The sequence below is a fragment of the Haliaeetus leucocephalus genome, unplaced genomic scaffold (assembly GCF_000737465.1).
Source record: "Haliaeetus leucocephalus isolate CR32 unplaced genomic scaffold, Haliaeetus_leucocephalus-4.0 Scaffold3, whole genome shotgun sequence".
Taxonomy (NCBI): Eukaryota; Metazoa; Chordata; class Aves; order Accipitriformes; family Accipitridae; genus Haliaeetus; species Haliaeetus leucocephalus.
The window spans coordinates 310,487-331,564 of NW_010972439.1; the positions used below are offsets into that span (position 1 = coordinate 310,487).

General features: G+C 40.5%; 1 protein-coding gene across 3 annotated transcripts in view; it reads right to left on the minus strand.

The window, feature by feature from the left end:
- The window catches only part of FHOD3 (formin homology 2 domain containing 3), a 387,204-nt gene that overhangs the window by 175,497 nt on the left and 190,629 nt on the right, over window positions 1-21,078 (minus strand). For all 3 annotated transcript variants that reach the window (XM_010573877.1, XM_010573894.1, XM_010573885.1), the window contains exon 5: window positions 20,277-20,382. In XM_010573877.1, coding sequence (XP_010572179.1) covers window positions 20,277-20,382 — 106 coding nt within the window. The remainder of the gene's footprint in view (window positions 1-20,276; window positions 20,383-21,078) is intronic.

Consider the following 21,078-nt stretch of genomic DNA (forward strand, 5'->3'; position numbering starts at 1 on the left):
GGAGGCGGGAGGGGGGGGGGGGGGAAGACACTTCTAAACTCATGAGATTCAATGGTAACCTTTCACTTCTTTGAGAGTTTAATTATGTGACATTTCATAAAGCTGGAGAGTAGAATGTAAAACAGAGACCTAGCGAGGTACCAGAGTCCCAGGGTGGATTTCCAAGGTCACACCGAGCTTGCCTGCCCTCAGAGCACTCGACAACTATGAAGCTGAAATCAGATATTGCTGCATTTTCCTCCTCTGTCTTCTTTCATCACCTTTTTTCTTAAATCTAAACTGCCAACTTTAACAAGCCTTCTGTATACAGCATACAACGTACACATTCCTCATCTAATTTACATGAAGAATATAGAGTTTATGGAGTGAAGAACTTAAAGGCTAGCTGTATTTTATTCTCTGTGTGACAGGCTGTCATGGTGCTTTCCGCTTGCACCTTTTCTACCGCGTTTCCTTGTACAACCAGTCACAAACACTCTGGATCAAGCAAGGCCAGTCAAGACCTATGCAGAGAACTGGGCCTTCCAACCAGGAAAATATTTTCCTTTTAGTTTTCCAAACCCACCTACATTAACACCTACAATTATGATTAAGCAAATAAATTGCAGAGACCTAGAAGATTAGGAAATCTCCAAACACAGATTAAATGCATTATTGCAGCGTAAATTACTTCTTGCAGGTCATTTCTACAGTCCAGCAATGTTTTTTTTTCCTCCCTGCATCTTGCAGTAACAAATATTTAGGTTTGAGTGTGCTTGTGCACATATTTTTGCTTATAAATATACATCATGTATACAGATGCCTATCTACAGATAACCATATCAAACTAAGCATCTGCATTTACACATCCCTCACAAAACTCAAGTCTTACAGTATCATAAAAAAAGATGGTCACTTCATGATAAATGCTTTCATGTGTGTATAATTAGTTTAAAAAAGGATTGCTGTTTATTTGTACAAGATCTTTCAAAGCCAAGACCTTCACAGTGGTTTCAGAATTCTATTTTTATGACAAAATGCATGCTACAAACAACAGATGACATCGCCTTGTTTAGGGTCCAAGATAATGATATATGTGGAGAGAAAAGTTTATGTTTCACACCACTTTTGTCACTGATTCCTACTAGAATATCATTTCAGTGGCTGCAGAGGGAGATCCCATAAAGCTCAACAATTTCTAAACCTACCCTTTCCCCACCAATCTAGAAATATTTTCCCCTTTTTTTCTTCCCACTTCAACAAAGTTTATCAAAGTTAAATTTTAAATCACTGTTTATGACAACTTAATGGTATTTAGTGAGAGAACATGGTTCTGCTGCTTTCATGTTCAGAGTTTCAATGCAAGGCATCTTTATAGCCTAAATTTTGAAGAGCAAAAAGTCAATCCCACCGGAGTCACAAATAATGGTGTCACTCTTAGAAAGTCAACAAAAGAGTAACTGCCACAAGAAGTTTCTGAAGCCACATGAAGGAACATGAAACATGTGAGCAACACCTGTGATTTCTTACTTTAAATGGGACTAAATGATGCACTTTACCACACAACTCTTGCCGTAAGCAGGAAAAACAGAGTTTGCAATGATCTCATAAGAAGCAGAAGGTATGATATGCATAATTGAAGAGCAGGGAAGCCAAAGAACAAAAGAGATACTGGAAATCTGGGTATTGCCACTGGTAATAGGTACGTGCATACAGAGAGGAGAGAGACTGCAGAAGATGGTATCAATTTAGGAGCATGTTTGATCCTACTGGCTAAAGTAAACATCTGACTAATGGATTAATCATTTCGGAAACATGAGTGAGCAGAAAACTGAAGTCAGGCACATCATCTTGACTTTTTCTGAGTGACTTACAGAAAAGCTATAAAAAGCCATAAAGGCAAAGTCAAAAGTGTAAACAATATGAGTCTACTGCTTCCTAATAAGTTGAAGTACCTTCTCATTAAGTTTTATTTTCGGGAGAGAGAATTATAGTAGCAGAGCTATACAGACAACCTAATTTACCTAAATTATGGCAGTCTCTGTTAGTACAGCAGGAAACAGATTTCCTGCTGAAGAGGGACAGGCCTTTTCTTTGGACAATTTCCAGCAGTTATTAGCTTACAGCCACTTCTGCCCCTCTCCCTGACTTTCACACATATCAAGGAAGCAGGTTCTTCTATTGAAAGTCACAGCCAGGGTCCCAAATTATCTTTTCCTTTCCATGAGACAGAAGCGTCACTGATTAAGGACACAAATTAACTGGAACACCAGAAGAGGCAGTCATTACAAGAAACCTCACCAAAGTACAAGCAAATAAATTTCACTGACAGCACTGACAAAAAAGGGCACTGTCACACCTTCACAGGCCTGGTAAGGATGCCCCGGTGTTTCGAGGTCAAGACTATAACGAAAAATCCCAGTCTACATTAATTTCAGAAAACAACTTTGCAAAGACCAGCCCTTTTCTTCTTGTTGGTTTTACTAAGGAAAGGGACAATCTAGTTAATTAGGGCTGATTTGCACTTAAGTACTCCAGATGCCACTTGGATCTGTTGTTAATCTCCCAACATGCGATATCAATTGATGGTTGTTTGTTGCAGTCTACGTGACTTATTAGCGCTCAGTGCCGGAAAGCAGGATTTCATGTTATATGACCTGTCTCACTGGAAGTAGGAGGCCTGGCAGAACAGAGGGTAACATGAATACAGCACTAATAAACACAATTTTCATCTCAAGGTAATTTAGTCTGGGGCTTTTGTTTTTAAGTGCAATGCAAAAGTCTGAAGTAGAGAGTCAGATGCCATTTTTAGGTCACCTTTTGCTTAAGGGAAAAAAAGGTTGCTAGAGTAAGAGCTTTATTTTGAGAACTAAAATACAGTCATTCTGACACAGAGAACACCAGCCATACACACAACCTTGAAGAAATATTCCACAACTCTCCAGCCAGCACCAGCTGCACCATGCTGCAAAACAAAACCACACTGCAATAAGGTAGGAACCAATGGACATTCCACGGTAATAGGGATTCCCACGAGACAGCAAAACCTCTGGTTTTTAGGAGGCAAACTGAGCGCAGGTGGAACCTGTCCGAAGGGGCGGGATGGGTTAGGCATGGTAATCAGGATGGCAGGAAGGGAATTTTGCCTTCTTTCCCAGCCAACATCTGTAATGCATTAGAGAGCTTCATTCTCCTTGTATTTTTGCATCTCAAACACCTGAGTAAAACTGGATTCAAAGAAAGGGTGTCAATTTTCTTTTATCTTCAGCAATGAGATTCCATTCAAATTCAAACACCATTGCTCCTGAATAAATTACACAGAAAAGAGTTAAATGGCAAATAAAATGGATCCTCACTTGTAATCTGTGTCTCAACTTTTGGACTGTTACATTTCAGTCTGATACAGCAAAGCAATCCAGTAACAACCTTGATCCTGCTTCATATATAAGTACTTAGAAAAAGGTATAGGAATTCCTGTGGATATCCGCCCCACCCTCTGACACACTCTAATACAAATATTATGCCTATTATGCATTATGCCATTATTTTGAAAGCATTTGCAAGTTCTTTGGCATGCTTTAGAGGAATTCCACACTTCATTCTCAGCACTTGTCTCTTTAGGTATCAGCTGGCTTTAGGTACCTAAGTGAATATCTGCCTAGTCTCCTAACGTAAATGAATAAAAACTGGGCTTTGCTCTGCACAGCTTTCTTGAGAAGTCCATCTCTATCAATCACCCAGTGGCCCTAGGGAAATTAGCTTCTTCGTTTAGCTAAGTTAGGTGTATAATGTTGAATAGCATGAACACTTCATCTCTACTTCTCTTTTCCAAAGAGAAGAAAAATATTAGGCATTCTCCTACCTTCCCTTTCTCTACCCAGTCTTTAATAAAACCAGTGGCATCTTCCGAGAAATAAGAAACGCAGTGATAGCGCATACACCCACATTATGAGCACTTCCCTAAGGCAGCAGACTAGTAGAGGAGTCAAACAGCCACAGCGTGTTGCTTCCCTGTGCTAAAAAAGCCAGGCTGGTTCAGACCGTTACAACAAAATGAGGAGACAAGGCTGAAAGGATAGTAGTTACCACTGGAGATGTGTTCGGGCAGTAGCAACCAACTGCTGCTTCCCCGCATCTCTTTTGGAGCAGCAGCAAATACAGCTCTCTCTCCAGGTCACTTCCCAGCTCTCTCCAACTCAGCCCTTCCCATTTGTGCCCCTGCTGCCTCTTCCTCTTCTGGCAGCAGAAAGGGCCCTGGTGGTTCTGCCCTCAAGCAGCATAGTGCAATTCCAATCACAACAGGGAGAAGCCTGAAGTCTTCTCCATGTATGTTCAAGAAAACACTGTGAACATATCACTTTGTCCACAAACTTAAAAAAAATAATAATTGAAAAACAGTAAATATAATAGCACAAGATTTTACAGGTGGTACAACTGAAACAGCTGGAGTCAAAACTGCCTTGCTTAAGATCAACCCACAGGCCAGTAACAGCGAGAAGGACACAAAGTTGTTTCGGTCCAGGCACTGGAACAAGAATTTCACTTACACTTCGAAAAAGCCAATGCCGTCACTGGAAGATGATGGCCCTCTCCTGCTCAAGGGAGCTGCTTACCCTTGTGCTGCTACAGCTGTTTGTACATGACCATGAACAACTGGATCAAGAATGGAAAGAAGGTCCAAATGACCCACCAAAAATGGGTAACCAGTGAATTTAACCCAGACGAGCTCCACGTTCCAGACCAACGGAGTGGGTGGTGTGGGATATGGGAACAAACAGCAATAGGGCAGGAGGACAGGGAGGGACTGGCATTTTGTTCTGCTTTTTTGGAACAGGAAAGTAATGCTTTCCCTAACTTCTTCCAGCTAGACTAGAGGCAACAGAAGCTATCTTTTCACTGACAGGCATACGTAACAGCCTACACCGTTGCAAAGTGAGGGCAAAGGAAAGCTTAACGCCTGTTACAGTGGGAATATTGCTTTGTAAAAGCAAAGCTGTCTTTACAATTTTGATTTGCTAGGTCTTATCTGCTGGCAGTAATGGTGGTGTAAAGAAGACATGAATCATCAAGGAGAAGAAATCAAAAATTGAAATTTTCTTTTCTTTGACTGAAAACTCTCTGAATTTCATTTGACTGGAAAAATAAGACAAAAAAAGACATAATTTCCCAAAATGTAGCATGCAATGTTCTTCATTAGCAGCAAGAAGAACATAGATTTAAAATTCTTTCGAGTTATTAGACCATATAAAAAAAGCCCTCAAATGCAATGTGGTTCTTGCTGGGAACACAACAGTTGGGGGAAGAGTAGAAATGCCAATAAAAAAAAAACAAAACCAAAACCAAAAAAACCCCACTGTATTTAGAGAAACCACAGTCCTATGTATTCTATCTGAAGTATATAGTAAGACATCTACTGGCATTTCATGATGTACAGTAATGTGTTTGTGGTTCTCACAGGATAATCCAGCAATCAGAAGTTTTAATCTTAAGACTTTTTTTTTTAACTTACAAATAAACATGAAAGAACATTATTGAAAAATAAGCTCTTCAGCTAAAGCAGCACTGTGTTACCCTGATTATTTTTAATGAACTTTTCCAAAGATTTCAGAGTATTTACATAGAAAAGCTCTTGTGTTTCAGGGGAATGATTATGGTGCCTTTGAAATGAAAAATGGCCAGTAAATGTCAATACAACCATGTAGGAAAAGTAAAGGTTATTTTTTCAATATCAACATAATTTTCAGGATTAGTATGTTTTTGTTTGCTTGAACATTACAAGTGACAGGCAAATAACTATGAAAGAGATTCCTACATTTTTTATTATTTAAGAGTTCTGGACCCAATTTGTGCATTTCACACACATGTCAAGAGTTAAATCCTATTCGTGTCAGTAGGATAAACAAAAACGCAATCAAGCCCATTGGTCTTAACCCAGTTTGAAATAAAACTTTGCAAATTTCTGCTGGTAAGAACTATCCTGGTTTACAACATTTAATGACAGAACTATGCCCGCTCGGTCATGATGCACACACATCATGCCTGCATGAAGCAGGAGCAGCAGCAGCTATTTCAAGGGATGTGCGGATTCAGAAGGAACGTTATTTCTAGCACCATCACCCGATAAGGAGCAGGTCCTGTAACTCCACAGCAATCTGTTTATGTTTTAGCTACAACCTCAGGTCTGGAGTGATGTCATTAGCCGAGAATCTCCTCCAAGCTTCTTGGTCTTTTGACTGCAGAGTAAAACTTAAAAATATTATACCTCTTACTTGCAGAAATCAGTCTGCAAATGCAAAGAATCCAGTATGATTTATTTCTAATGACTCAATGTTATTTAAGCTTGGTCTTACAACTTTCAGAGCATTGGTGTTCACCATGCTCTCCCCCAGTTTTGCAGGCAAAAAACAGCTGCTGAGAACACACGCTGAATCAATGTATTCCTGACATCTGGCCAATGCACTGACATATAGATAAGAAAGTTCAAAAAGTAACTTTAGTTATAGAATTCAAACTGTGAATTGACTTATTCCAGTAAATGCAAAATAACATGACATGGGAGTGAAGGGAAAACCAGCCACCTAGCCACCTAAGTTTCCTGGGAACTTACCTTCACCTTATTCATACTTAAGTTTAATTCAAAGGCCAATATCATCATCGTCATGCCCCTCCATAGGCTTGGGGAGAATGACCATTTCCAGGCACCATGCCAGAGCCCATGTACTGATGACAGCGCTGAAGCTGTGCTCCAGAACGGATCATTCCCCCTGGATCCACTATGACTTGGTGCGTGGCTCTTCACTACGCCATGCACAAAGGACAGAGCAGCCGTAACACTCCTCTGATTCCCTGCCAATTACAAGTCCAGAATGGGGGGAGAACCCATAAATCACGGACAGAACATGTGTTGCCTTATTCACACTGACCACATACCAAGAAATTACAGACTCTTGAGAGTAACCACCAGTTCTTCTTCAAGTACCTTCAGCATGGGCAGCATTGTACAGCTCAATCATAAAGGCGTGTTCTCTCATGCTCAAGGAGTCTAACTAACTACCTGAGACGAGGTAACTCAAATTAGGTGAGACGAATCCTGCCCTGTAATCCAGCCAAAAGGGATTATTTCAAATGACACTTACTACCTATTGAACTGTCCTTATATACTCCAAAGGACTGATTTAAAGGCAAGATTCCAACAGACATTTCTGATAAACATTTACTTCTCAGTCAGGTCTTGCTCTGCTAATTCACGATGAAGGTGTTATACAAGCACTCAACATTAGAACGCTTCTTTAAATTAAAAAGATTTTTAGGTCAGTTCTTTGTACATAAAAACCAAACAATTACACTGTGAGTGTCACTGGTTTAATAGTCATGCCATCAAATCACATTACTACAGCTGAAGACCAGAATAAAGCAACACAAATCATTTCATACTTCTAGCCAATAAAGCACTAGTTTCCTATGTATTTTCAGTATTTGAAGAGAGCCATCAGCCTCATGAAACTAAAATCGGAGGCTCATTACATATTGGACAGGTATTGTTGCTTGTTACTAAAATTGCCTGACAGTTCCCATGAAAACACTCCTGGGTTTAGCTGTCCACAATTTCCTCAAGTTTTGAGTTTGGACTGAAACTTTCTTTCAGTGGTGTTTGAAACACAACACTTTCTTTTTTCGTGGAAAATTTCTAACACTTGTTATATTTGGGGTGGGTTTGTGGAAGGCATGAGGAGGAAGAGAACATCTCACTGGAATTAAAAATACTGTTGACAATATTTCTGTAAATTGGAGTATTTTTGGATTTTGAGCTTTTTGGAAAACTTAGAAAAATTATAATGTCATGTCAGTGAAAAAGCTCATACAGACCATATTAAAATGTGTCCAAACTTTGTGTAGTTTTAAGTTTTTGAAATAACCTTTGTTTGACACTTACAATAGTCTCTACCGAACATACGCAATCAGCCGAAACCTCTGAATACTCCATCCTTGGAGCTCAAAAGATCCCCATAATACTCCCCTCTGCTGCCCACCAAGGAAGGGCATGGCACTCAAAGTAAGAGCAGGCAGCTTGTGAGGGTTTTTTGGTTTTGTTCTAAAGGAACTATCTTGTTACTTAGACGGTGGAGAGGAAAATTCTGATCTGAACACCGAAGGAAACAAAATTTAAACCCAGAGAGATTCAACGAAATGAAAGAGTTAAGGGAGGAACTCTGACAGAAAGCCTGATGAGCGTCTGAGAGTTATGAAAAGACATGAAGTGACTGGGATAAATGAGGGAAATAATGGGAAAGACTAAAAGCTATTTGGCTGGAGGGAACATAGGGATTAGGACTACGTGAACGATGTTGAGGAAAGAAATGGACAAGAGATAAGAGACCAAAGCTGTGACTGCATACTCGATAGCAGTACTGCAACACTCTCCCTTATTTGTCTCAGGTCAAACTCAGGGTTTTGCTTTCAAGGGAGATTGTGTCCCACCACTGAGCACCAGAGTGGGTAATTCAAGAGTACTAAAAAAAAAAAAAAAAAAAAAAAAAAAAAAAAAAAGAAAAAATCCAAAGCAACAGCAAAATATCCACCTTTTTCTCCCCACCCAAAAATATCTACCTTTTCATACCCATTTTTCAGGTGAATATATTCCTCTGTCAAGTTCATTACACCATCACACAAACACGCTGTGGTGCCAGAACCCAGGACAGAGTGCAGAGGTGGGAAGGGGTGATGGGAATAAAAAGTGTTTAGGCCAGCTTAAACTGGTGAAGAAATTCATGTAAATGAGTTTATGAATATTGATGAATGGATCGATGACATAAATGAACTGATAAACTGATGTAGGTTAAAGGAAGTTGACGTGGGAAGGAGAAAATGTACAGACAGATCAGAGAAAGAAAACTAGGATGGGCTGGACAAGAGTCTAAATGGGAAAAGAAGCCCTAAGAGTGAAGATTAAAAAGGCATAAACAGAAAGTACCATATTAAGTTTGAAAAGCCAGCCCAAAGACAAGCCCCAAAACAGCACTTAGGCTTACTGAATCTTTCTGAATTCAGAATATGTCTGTTTCCAAGTGCCTCATTTCCTTATCTGCAACATAAAGATAATGCTGCCCTTTCAGCTCTTGGATAACATTTAGTGACAAACCACAGAAAAATCCAGGAGGAAAACAAACATTTTGTTTGCATAGCACGAAATAAATCCCAAAGCCTTGGGAAGCACTGATGATAAGAGGAGCTATTTAAAAGGTGTTCATTAAGTGCACAGGTGCAATGGTGCTCCCTAGCCGAAGCAGAGCAGCTGCGGAAAAAGCGGTAGGTACTGCTGTGCGATCAAAGACGGGATCAGCTTCCACACAAAGGGGGCACGCATGTCTGCAGGGTAAAATCATACAGGTACTTCTTGATTTTCAAGAGTTTTATTTGTCAACCTTAACAGTATTCTTAGTGCATTTGTCCGTAATCATCTGTGAGAACAAAAGAAACCTTTATCAAAAGCACATATAAAAGATTATTCTTAGTAGCCGATATATCTGGTTAATAAATACTACAGTCAACGTTTCCATCACCGATATTAACCTAAACACTAAAAGCAAGCTTATGGTGACCCCCTACTGAATTTTGGGAAGTTGGAAACCACATCTCAGAGCTGCTGCCTTAAAAGCAAAAACTTTGGCCCACCACAGTGCCTGGGTGAGAAAACCATGCCCGCTCCCCGAGACGGCTCTCTGCACGCAGCGGCAGGCTACCGAGATTCGGAGCCCGTAGGGTGAAAGTCTGCAGTAGGGACTCTTGTTGCTCCAGATACTTGAAGCTCGTCAGGAGTAAGTGCTGTGCAACCCCACTGTACGCAAAGCCGATTTGGGGCATAACTTTACAAACAACAGAGCTCTTTTGGAAGCAGGGATTTGGAGTACAAAATTAGGAAGTCGGGGCACGGCAGGGCAGGAACAGAGACAGGAGAAACAGGGATGGAGGAAGGTTTTTAGATTACTGAGCAAGTTCAGCATGCGTACATTGCCCCACTCCTATAACTTACTCATTCCTTTTTGGAAACACCAATCTGTGGGACTAAAACATTCCAGTCTTGGCCTTAAGTCCACAGCCCTGTGGTCCTCCCTGCTCCCGTACGCCCTGAATGCCCCCTCCCATTTTTCTTTAATCACTTCTGTCATCTCCAGGAGTGTCGGGGGGGAACCAAAGTACTTATAAGGTTGGAAGAGGGAAGAATATTTGCTTTCTTGCTGTCAACAGATTAAAAGAGGAAAAGGAAAAAGCTACTTATTTTGCACGCCACTGACATCTGTAAACTCTCTTCACTAAAATTTGCGGGAAGAAACTTTGAACAAAGTAATAAATTATTGAGAAACCCATCCTAAACAACAGAGGTACTGTATTTTTAGCAGCTAGTGCAAGCCAGCACTCCTGTATCGCTCAGGGGCAGGAGGTGGGCACAGTCTCCTCTCCTGGCTTGACAGCACAGGCTTTAGCTTCAGGAATTTAAATGGAAAAAACCAGAAATGCCTCACACACTAAAAATGGGAAAAACTCGCTGCACGGAAATATGGTGAGAAAGAAATCATGTTACAATTAATAAATCCATAGTTTATCCACCCCCACTTTTTGTAAAACTTGGAGGAACGGGATGAAACTGTGCTTCCCCCCACGAGCAAACATGAATATTCCCATATGCTCACTAAGATTATCCCTCACTGTCATCAGCCCATGAATATTGTAGTTTTTCTTAGACACGTATGTATGAACACAGCATTTATGTTAGGTTAATAATTAATACTATGCTAATACATGCAAGTCCTATGGCTTAGCTTTTAAATTCTTGAATCCTCTATGGTTTTTAATATTTTGATGCAGTAGCAATCAGAGGCTTAAACCAGGTCACTGCCTCATGGTAATGAAAGTATTTTAGAGTTTACAGTCCACTGCTCCCATTTTCTGACAGCACCTATGAGAACATGATCGATAGAAATGCATACGCATGCATGTTCGCAAAAAATCCAGACAGTCAGGGCTAAAATGCAACTTAAAATAATTCAAACATATCTGGATATGGAAATTAGCTCTGAAGAATCTCATTTTTGACACCTCCTTATGTCACACAATAATCACCTTCACGGAATAACAGTCAGCACTTTCTAATTATCCTACATGTTTGACCCTGCCTCCCCCCCTCCTCCTTTGAAGTCCTTAATTTTCCCTGCTTCTCTATCAGGATGGAGCACTCTGTGTGGCACCCTAGCAATCACCATCACAAACAGCTGTGGAAGCATCTAATCTTGAAATAGGACTAATCAAACTCTATTTCCCAATCATATTTTACCATGGTTTACGTGCATATATTCAAGTAATTCATAGTAAAATCGCCAGCGGCAGCGTAGTTCGTGCAAGCGTTCATGTCTGTGCCAGCTTATGAATGTCTTGATTTTATACACATTTTCTCCTTCTCTAATGAATCAGGTTTTGGATACTTTCAGGCTATAAGATTGCTACAAAAAGGCAGAAATACTCTGTAATATGCTCCTACCAGTTGGAATCAGTACACTGTTTTTAAGGCATGTTCATGAAGTTTGAGTAGTTAAATCATATAACATCCACAATGGCTTTAAAGGCCCCTGGGACTACTTCCCAAGTACTTATTCTTTGCTTAGTAGTTAAGGATGTGCATTTTTCATGGTTCAGTTCCTCATTTTACATGGGGTCTGCATAGCCTGAGGTGTCACATTTCATGGGAATTTCACAAAGCATAAAAAAAAAATTACACAAAACCTGAAGATTCATTTTCATGGAGACAGAAAGCAACCCAAAGCCTCCCAGCCTCTGTCAGCTTTAAAAACAAGGGAAATCCATAATTTTCTGGTGGTGTTATTGCTGAATTCCATGTAGACTATGAGAACCCCCATATCCTACTCGTGAGCAGTCCCAACATGAAAGGCCATTTCACATAACGCACAGAGCAAGCAACAGCTCAGTTTATTTGTAGATGTGTAAATTACTATAGGGTGGTTAAACTTTTGAACTCAAATTTGCTTCAGTGCCAATTCCCATCCCAGACTGGGAGGACTTGTACTGTACGCTGTGTGTGAGGACCATCTGGCTCTGCTTCCAGATGGGTCACGGATCAGAATCACATCCAGGAAGAAGGGAGGGAGGAGGAGGAAGAGGAGGAAGGAGGAAGGAGAGGACAGTGCTTGCTCCACAAACTAAGGGAATGCATAAGGGTGTGCTTGGTAGGAAACTCGGTGTAATGCATGCGTAGATCAAGTCTAATAAATATAATTTTAAAATACGCAGATGAGAAATGGAGAAAGGAAATGCTAAAAGCAGAGAGAGGAAAGCAAAGAGGATGTTCTCCCTCTTTTTAAACTGCATGGTTGCCAAGGTCAAGCTCTCCCAACTACCCTTGTACAAGTAAACAAATACATCTAGTCTTAAAGAGATATTTGCAGAAGTTAAAGAGGATTCAGCTACCAAGCCAAGGAGGTTTAGAGTTTATATTCTTAATCATGGAGATACTTTAATGTGCCCTTTTTTCTGGTACAACGAAGACCATTGGAATCTCATTATTTCTAATGAATCGGGATGCGAACTCCATTCGTACTTTTTCATTCCATGACTTTTCAGGACACAAAAAGAGGCATACCTTGAGGTTTCTGCACACATGTAGCAGGAAGAGGTACTGAGTCATCAGATATAGGTCCAATTTTTCTGGGACTGTTACTTTTGATAGGAACTACAACAAACGGCACCTACAAAGCTCACCGATGGAAAGCTGGCACCATAGCCTGTTTCACAAAGGGAGATAGCACGGCTGCATCACAGTGCTGCCGTACCTAACCTCAGCAGTGCTGCTCATTAACAGCCCTTATTAGCACAGATACACTAATTTGCTAACACAGCTGTGGTTCATTTGGTTTGGTGGGTTTTGTTTGGGGGTTTTTTGGTGGTGGTGGTGAGGGAACTTAGGTTCTATCTCCATGTGGAGCTGCCCCATACTATGTGGGCGTAACAGCTTCCAGGTGGAGTTGCCATCAGTTGGTACGGTTTTGTGGCACTCGGTCTGATGTCCAGCATAAAATGAATGACATGATGTTCAAATGCCCACAGGACAAGTGTCCAACTCTGATATGCTTTCTGAAGGACTCAGCAGAAAGATCAAAGAACTGAACTTACAGGGAGCCTGAGCCAGCAAGTCCCTCTCAGATACAACACTCCTAAGTAATCAAGTTTTAGGCACTTGATTTCTCTTTAAAGCACAGACCGTTACTACAGATACTTTGAGATCAGCTAAGAAGTTTACCTAACTTTTAAGGACTGCACATAATAAATCAACTTGAATACACAGAGATAGGTGCAAGAACTTCACATTTACATAGATACCTGCACACTGAAGGTTAAGAGAAGAAAGTCAGGAAAGTTTTCATACTTGGCTTCAGGAAAAGAAAGAAATGCAAAGGTAATCCTAATTGTGCACTGTCTGCTCCTATTTACTTGGGGCTGGGATACTTTTCTACACCTGGAAAACTTTAAACAGTTCTCCAGTTCACATTGACACAGGAATAATGCAAAGGTATGCATGATACAGAGCACTAACTCCATTTTCACTACTAAACTTACATTACTACCATCTGTTTTACTGCTGCGGTACCAACCCAGCAAGACACGTCCATTTAGGATACAGACAAGGTCTCTCACAGACCTTGTTTCTAGTCTTTTGATATTTACACAAATACAGTGCTTCACATACATTTACTGCAAAAGACTGTGCTTCTCCATCCTCAATGCTTTGTAATGCTTAACCTTTAACACAAAAGGCCAAAGCCGCATCGTCTATCAGGGCGAGGGAGGAAAATCCAAGAGCACTGGAAGTATTTGCGTCCTTGTAATAACGAAGGGTCTTTCTGATAAAAACAGCCAGCCGATTCCTGGAAAAGGATCATCCCCCCGTTACAGAGAGCACACTTATAAACCCCAAGCGTTCCTGGTAGTAGTTGGCTCGATGCAGAAATGCCACAGGCTCGCTGATAACTTCACGTCTGGCTTTCAGAACGAAAAAGGTCGTCAGCAGCAGCTTCCACTGCCTGCTTGCAAAACCTCACCCTCACTTTCAACTTCCTCGAGCTCCTCGACATCTTCGGGCACGCGGCGTCCCGGCGACAGACAGTAACCAGATGGTCTTTCACCATCCAGCACCGAGTCGCTTCGGGAATTTAATCTGATTTCCCAGAACAGGCAGCACAGCCCTTTGTTCTAAAGTTGGCACGCAGGTGGGATCGCGTGCCTCTGGCTTTATAAATAGGCCTAACTGTCGGTAGCTTTGGTACACGTCCGTGATTGAGCCGTTTGGCTCTTGTTTTAGAAAACCTGACCCCCTGCCTGGGCGTTCACCAGCGAGTCGGACCGACTCACCTTCGCCCACCCTGTCAAACAGATCAGCGACTCCTAATTCCAACAGCAAAATCACCTTCTGCTTTACAACCAGTAGCTCTTACAGCAATTTCTTTCCATTTTTTGTCGTTGTCAGCTACCCTATACTGATTAATTAAAAGCACATGTAAAATACAGATTTAGAATTACCTTGCTGCTGTAGGAAGCAGAGGATACTAAAAGGGCAATTACCCAGATACAGCTACGTCCTCGCCCTCCGTCTATCCCTCTGCAAAGGTTGGCTCCCATTTACCGACTAGAAAAGTGAGGAATCAAACGATTCCCCCACCCGCATGCCCCAGTGTGGAATTGGAATTTCAGGTTCCTCAATTCCCACTCCTGTACTCTGGGAAGTTGCTGCTTCTCTTGGGAACTTCGCTGCCCCTGGCAGTTCACAACTGTGCAAATTGCAGATATCGGGCTTGAAGGGAATTGTTTTAATGAATCCCTACATAATTTAAACATTTAGCAAAGATCAGAATGTGCCTCAGAGTTATTTTTCACATACTTCAGTGTTCTGAGATACTAAATTCCTTCTTATTTATATTTTAGGACTCACATAGCACTTTTCTGGTAAAAGTCCCCCACAAAATTACTTAAAAGTCCTGAAAGGCCTCGCAAAGCAAGGAGAGAAAATAAAGTAAGAGCACTGTTATATACTCACTCTATCTGCACAAAGATAAAATTATGCTTGTACAAATGCAATTCCAAAACAAACCACATTTAATATTTATAAGGAAAAAATGTAGGGCATAAGAATAAAGCTGCTGGTCTATCAGGCTGAAGATGCTGTGACTTTTTGTATGAACCTATGAACCTTTAATCATCTGTATTGATATGTCATCATCCTTCAGAGTACATCAGATCCCTCACCCAGGGCCATCACCTTCATCTTCTGTGCTTGCACCAGTAGAGATCTGTAGAGACCAACAGAACTTTATCACTTTATCAGAAGTGCAGTGGGCCTGTGATAGGAAAACCCACAACTGGTTCTCCTGGAACCTAGTCTTCTGCCCAGATTATTGAATTAAGTATAGATTATTGAAGTTTTGGCTATATTGTCCCTGGAAGTATTTAAAAGACATGTAGACATGGCACTTGGGGACATAGTTTAGTGGTGGACTTGGTAGTGTGAGGTTAACGGTTAGGTTAAGGGTCTTTTCCAATTTAAATTATTCCATGATTCTACATATCTTGAATTTTAGATCATAATAATGGGTTTGGGGGGAGAGGGGTTAACTTAAAGCACAAATATTGCCTTAAATCATAACTTTTAGGCTTCCTCCAAGCATTTGTTTTCCTGTATTTTTTTCTTAAAAAACAAAACAACAACAACAACAAAAAAACCCAAAAACAAACAAAAAAACCCAAACAACAAACCCCACTAAAAATCCAAACCTGCCAAATGAAATTAAAACCATCTCTCATCCAGACTTTAAATCCAAATTCTTACTCTGCATATAAGCACACAGCTCTCACTAAATCAGAGAGCTGCATCCAAAAGCTGAATCGGATTCAAACACGGTCTAGTATGAGCACAGACAGATGTCCCATTTTTTCCTCAGCCTCGGTTCTTCGAAATCTTGCACTGTGGCAAGGCCAAGGCCTCTTTCTGCTTGGACTGTGCTTCTGCTTTCAGACCACAAGAACAAACTCTAGCTTTCACCTAATTATGGACACCTCTAAATACTGATTTGAATCCATAAGCAGGCAATTAGGGATCCAAGTACACAAATATACTCTGCAAAAGAGGATGGATGACCTTTTGACAACCTCCTCGCTGGATGAGAGGGACGGACAGGACAGGATCCCATCAGGCAGAGCTTCTCACATCATGACATCAGCAGACTCATCCCTGAACCCTCATACCTCACTTATTCAGTATATTTTTAAAACAATTAAGCCTCGGTCTACACAAGCTGCTTTGCTTTCTCACCTTCCCAACAGCAGTGGCTAAATAAACAGAAACCATTAAGACTACCATAATTCCACCAGTTATTTAATTAGCCTGTGCTCAGCCATGGCATTTCATGTGTTGCTTTCTCATTCTGCGCAAGGAACAGAAGACCTCAAAATTATATCCAAAGCATCTTCAAAATTACAATAAAATTTATATTAATCCTCCTCAGTTGTGGACATTTTTGTCTACCTTTCACCCGTCTCCATTTATTTTTGAATATTTAGGCAACACCCACCATACTGCAATCTTGTAATTGGGACAGAAACTTTTAACTTCAGTGCTATGAGTGAAGTATGGATTATTGTCACCAGAGGGGAAAAAAGGAAGCGGGGGGAGGGAAAGAGGAAAGCAAGTCTGTTTCTGGGAGGGGGCAAAATCCCCCAAAACACAGAGTTTCTTTAGATGTCAATAACAATTAAAAGGAATATCGAAGAATAAATTTAGGCTGAAGAACTAGTAAGTAAGGAAGAACAAAAGCTGTTTTCTAAACTAGTCTTTCAACAGAGCAACTCTTGAGAGAAGCCCTGGGTACTGTTGCTCTGGGGCCATTTACCAACTATACACTGACAAAAGGGAACACTTTGGGAAATGTACTGTCAAACAATCCTGGTTCAGGGGACCCGAGCAGAAATCGTCACTCCTCAGCACTTGACAATGAACTGTCTGGATTTCTCAGTATTGTATGTAAAAGCCACATTTATCTTCTCTTCACTTACCCATTAAAGTAACTAAAACTTTCGTGACTCATACTTAGTCATTTTTTTGGCAGCTCAGCCTGGCTTGAACCAAGTCAAAACCACTAAGCAGAAATTCACAACCAGGAAACATTAGAGCGAAACAACACAGACCTTTGGAAAAAGGAAAGCGGCGTCCTCAAGAAATTACTTGTACCTGGGAACTCATTGAACCACCTACAACTCTTACGTATACATATGTTTCCAACCTATTCTCCCTCCTAGGTCCAAAGCTATTTCTTGAAGAGTGCAGGCAACCAAGTTCACGGGAAACACTTGGAAATCGCTCAGTCAAGACGATGGGGAGCCCCGCGTGGGCGAGCGCAGGAGGCGGAGGAGGCAACGCTGTGCCTAAGGCTGCCACTGACTGTCACAAACCCTGTAAACTGGGTTAGGATCACAAGAGGAAAACAGTGAATTACACCAAAGGTGCAGGAGAAATGCAGCCAGAATACAGAACTAAGGAGGAATCCCATCCCTTTATGATTCAGGTTAAATGCAGTGAAAATAAGGAGGATATATTCCACTCCAAAAGGATCTGCAGAAGAGGGACACCACAGCAATAAGGCACAAAAATTCTAGACAAAGACAACTTTTTTTTTTTTTTAAATCTCTGTAACTAAACACTGAGTTTAAAGCTTATGGGACCACCTCAGTGCTAACTATGATGTATCTTCAGTGAAGTTTATTCACCTATTCACCAGCACTCTGGGTTTAGCAAAATGCAGCACTGAAGTAATACACGTGACTGTCACCAAAAAATCCAACCAATCACTGTGGTCTTCCAAAAATAATATACCAGAACACTCTTACATGACGTATTTAATGTTTCTTTTCAGCACCCTCCTCAATGTATTTGGATAAGATTGTCTGGCTACACTGTACTTCCAAACCTATCTTTATCTCATTGCAAATGCAGACCTATTCAGAAAGTACACGCTGGCTCCTGGAACTGCAAACCAGCTGACATAATCTTGGAGTTGTAACAAGCTTTGAACTTCCTGAAAGACAATCAAGACCAATTTAGTTTCTGAAATAAAACCCACATCACACAGAAAAAATCATATTACTGTAAGAGATACTAGGATACACTACCCAGAGAGAAACTTCAGCTTCACGCACCAGCAAAATAGGGGAAAAAAAGACCTGATTTCAGAAGGTACAATGCAAATCCCTAAAAGCATATTCTTAAAATAACGTTTTTAGCTTTATGGCATACTTCTACGTGGTTAGTTTTTGTTGGTTTTTTTGTTTGTTTTATATTTATTTTGAACAAGCTGTGATCACTTGTTAATAACAATGCAACAAGAGGAATTTGCAGCTTCCTTAGTGTGATGCCATGGACACTGACACTAAGGCGCTGCTTTATCATTCATTTAATTCAGTGGAAAATATCTAACTTCAGACCATGGACACCAAGCTCTTGGGAGCTAGAGAAGCCACAACAAGAAAGAGACCGTTGTGATCTCCCTGAATTCTGGATGCATTAGGGTATATCCTAGTTTAAAAAAAAAAAGAAAAAAAAAAAAGAAAAAAAAAAAAGAAGCAGCAGCAATGTGGAAGGGAGTTTCAGTTCTTCTCAGTCCATACCTGGATGGTGTCAGATGAGATCTCAGTAAGATGAAGGTACATGCAATACTGTGGTGAGAACACTCAGGTGTGACTGATTTCTCTGGTTATCAGCAGATCATTCTGTCGCCTGTGAGGCTCAGCACCCTGGTCCTTATTTGACATTGGAGCAGAAGAGCTGCAGGGCTAGCCAGTGTTTGGATTATGAGGCCAATTACACTTCACACTGCTCAAGTAGTGTAAACGCCTATCAGGCTTCCTTGTTTTTGAATTCTCAATATTTGGCTGCAAAACCCACCTGAAGGGGCAAAGACATCATCCAGCCACACTAGGTCAACGCCGAGCGGCTACATGAGTAAGCCCCTAGACTGAAGGCCAGACTGCCCTATACAGCTCCTTTATTTTGCTTCCAGTCTGAATTTTCTGAGAGCATCTGTGGCCAGTTTTCTCCCAGAAATTTCTTCTTTCAGCTGTAAAGAAAGTCTTTTTTCTTTCACGTGTTCCTGTGTCCATGTCTAGTTTCATTGTGGTTAATAGTCTTTTACGTTTGAGTACGCACAAGCTACGATTCAAGTATGTTTGTATCACTGCACAACTACTGACACAGAACGTAATTTCTGTGGTACCGGTTTGGTTTCTTTTATACCCCCAAAAGCCGGTATTTGTGCAGTCTAATCTTCAAGTTCTTTGCATGAAGCCACAGTTATTCTTTGCATCCTTGCTCTCTATAACTTAGCATTTCTGGTTCTTTGAAAATCCTTCTCCGTATTTTTGTATGTGTTTAACTCCTCAAATTTGCAGTTTGAGTTTTGGCAGCTAAATACATCGAAGTGACATTTTTAAAGACAGCTATATACGTCAGTCTAAGAAAATTCAAATGAGCAATCCACAACCATGCATTCATTAGCGCTCTCTATTTACTGTGAGATCATCCGGCAGCAAAGATCCCTTGGTGTGACTGTTCTCCCCTTGCTCATAACCCCTGAAATACTGAGGGAACTTTCCAAATTTGCAGTCTGGGTTTTGTGGTTAGATGAAAATTGCATGCATTCATTTGGGCCACAATATAGTAAATCAGGTTTCTAATCCAGTAACACACCTTTTCCGCATCAGTCTCCAAACCCTACCTTTGCCAGTTATCTTTTAAGCGCAAAGAGCAGACTGTAAACCTCTGATTACCTGTTCAACTCCAAAATATCAGATAGCTAAAAATTGTTTCCAGCCAACTGACCTTAAGATATGACTGTCTCACTGTTTATTCCGTAGCTACTAATCACACTGCAAGAAATTATTTTGCTCTGTGCCCTTTGACATTTACAATTATCGGGTGAAAGCTTTAGAACGCCTCTTCTTTCTTAGAATTACAGATTTTCGGTACAATCTACAAGAAAGCTGGACAATAGAGAGACTACCAACATTTGAATTTTCCAATTCATCCTGCTCAGCGGTGAGTATTAATCCCCGCTTAATTTTCCTGCATAACATGCAAGAATCAGGACCAAACTGAGAAACGTGTTCCAAGACACTTAACACAGCAAGTTGCAGCAGACCTGTGAGAGCTTCAGAGCAATGAAAACAACCTTTGGATGCATTTCCCTTACCTCTCAGGATGTAGTTCTGATAATTCTGGTCAGCCTCTGCTCCCACTTTGATTAAGCAAGTCAGACCTTCAGCGACAACAAACTCATGAACCAAGTCCTTGTCATCCTGCCACAGGAGAAAGGAAAAGCGTTAGAATTTTGAAAGACAAAAAATCAGGGTATGTCATAATGTAAAACCAAATGCATGCCTGCAACGTTGACTTTATGTTTCAGATGATGTAAGCAAGTTGATATGAAAGTTGTTATATAGATGACCAGGAGCATAATTCTGTATTTTAAAATCAGAATTAAATACATCAATGCAAAGCAAGAAAACCCAAGCTTTTACCTTTAAGTCAACTACGGAAGATTAAAATCAGTAAAATATGACTTCTGATTTTTTCATTAAAGGCTTGCAGACATTCTCCCTGATACTATAATCTCATCATATCACATAAACAGACATCCTTAAAGCCTTAAAGTGTCAGGATCAACAAGAGAAGGCCATCTCTATGCCTTAGCACAATTCCAGTTTCAGTATTTTCAGTGCATACAGCAAAACTTTAAAACTGGTGTTCATTGCAACATAAGTTATAAGTTAATATATTCATTAACTTGACATACTATTAATTCATTATATTTAGAATGTAGAAGTACAGTGTTGAATATAATATCACACAAGTAGATAATATTCCCACAGTGTGATGGAAAACACAGCAAATAAGACAAAATACTCCGTACTATTTCATGGGAGTTGCCAAGTCCCTTCTTTTGAGTACTTTTAATATATGTTTTCATACACAACAGTGTATTAGATAGAAAT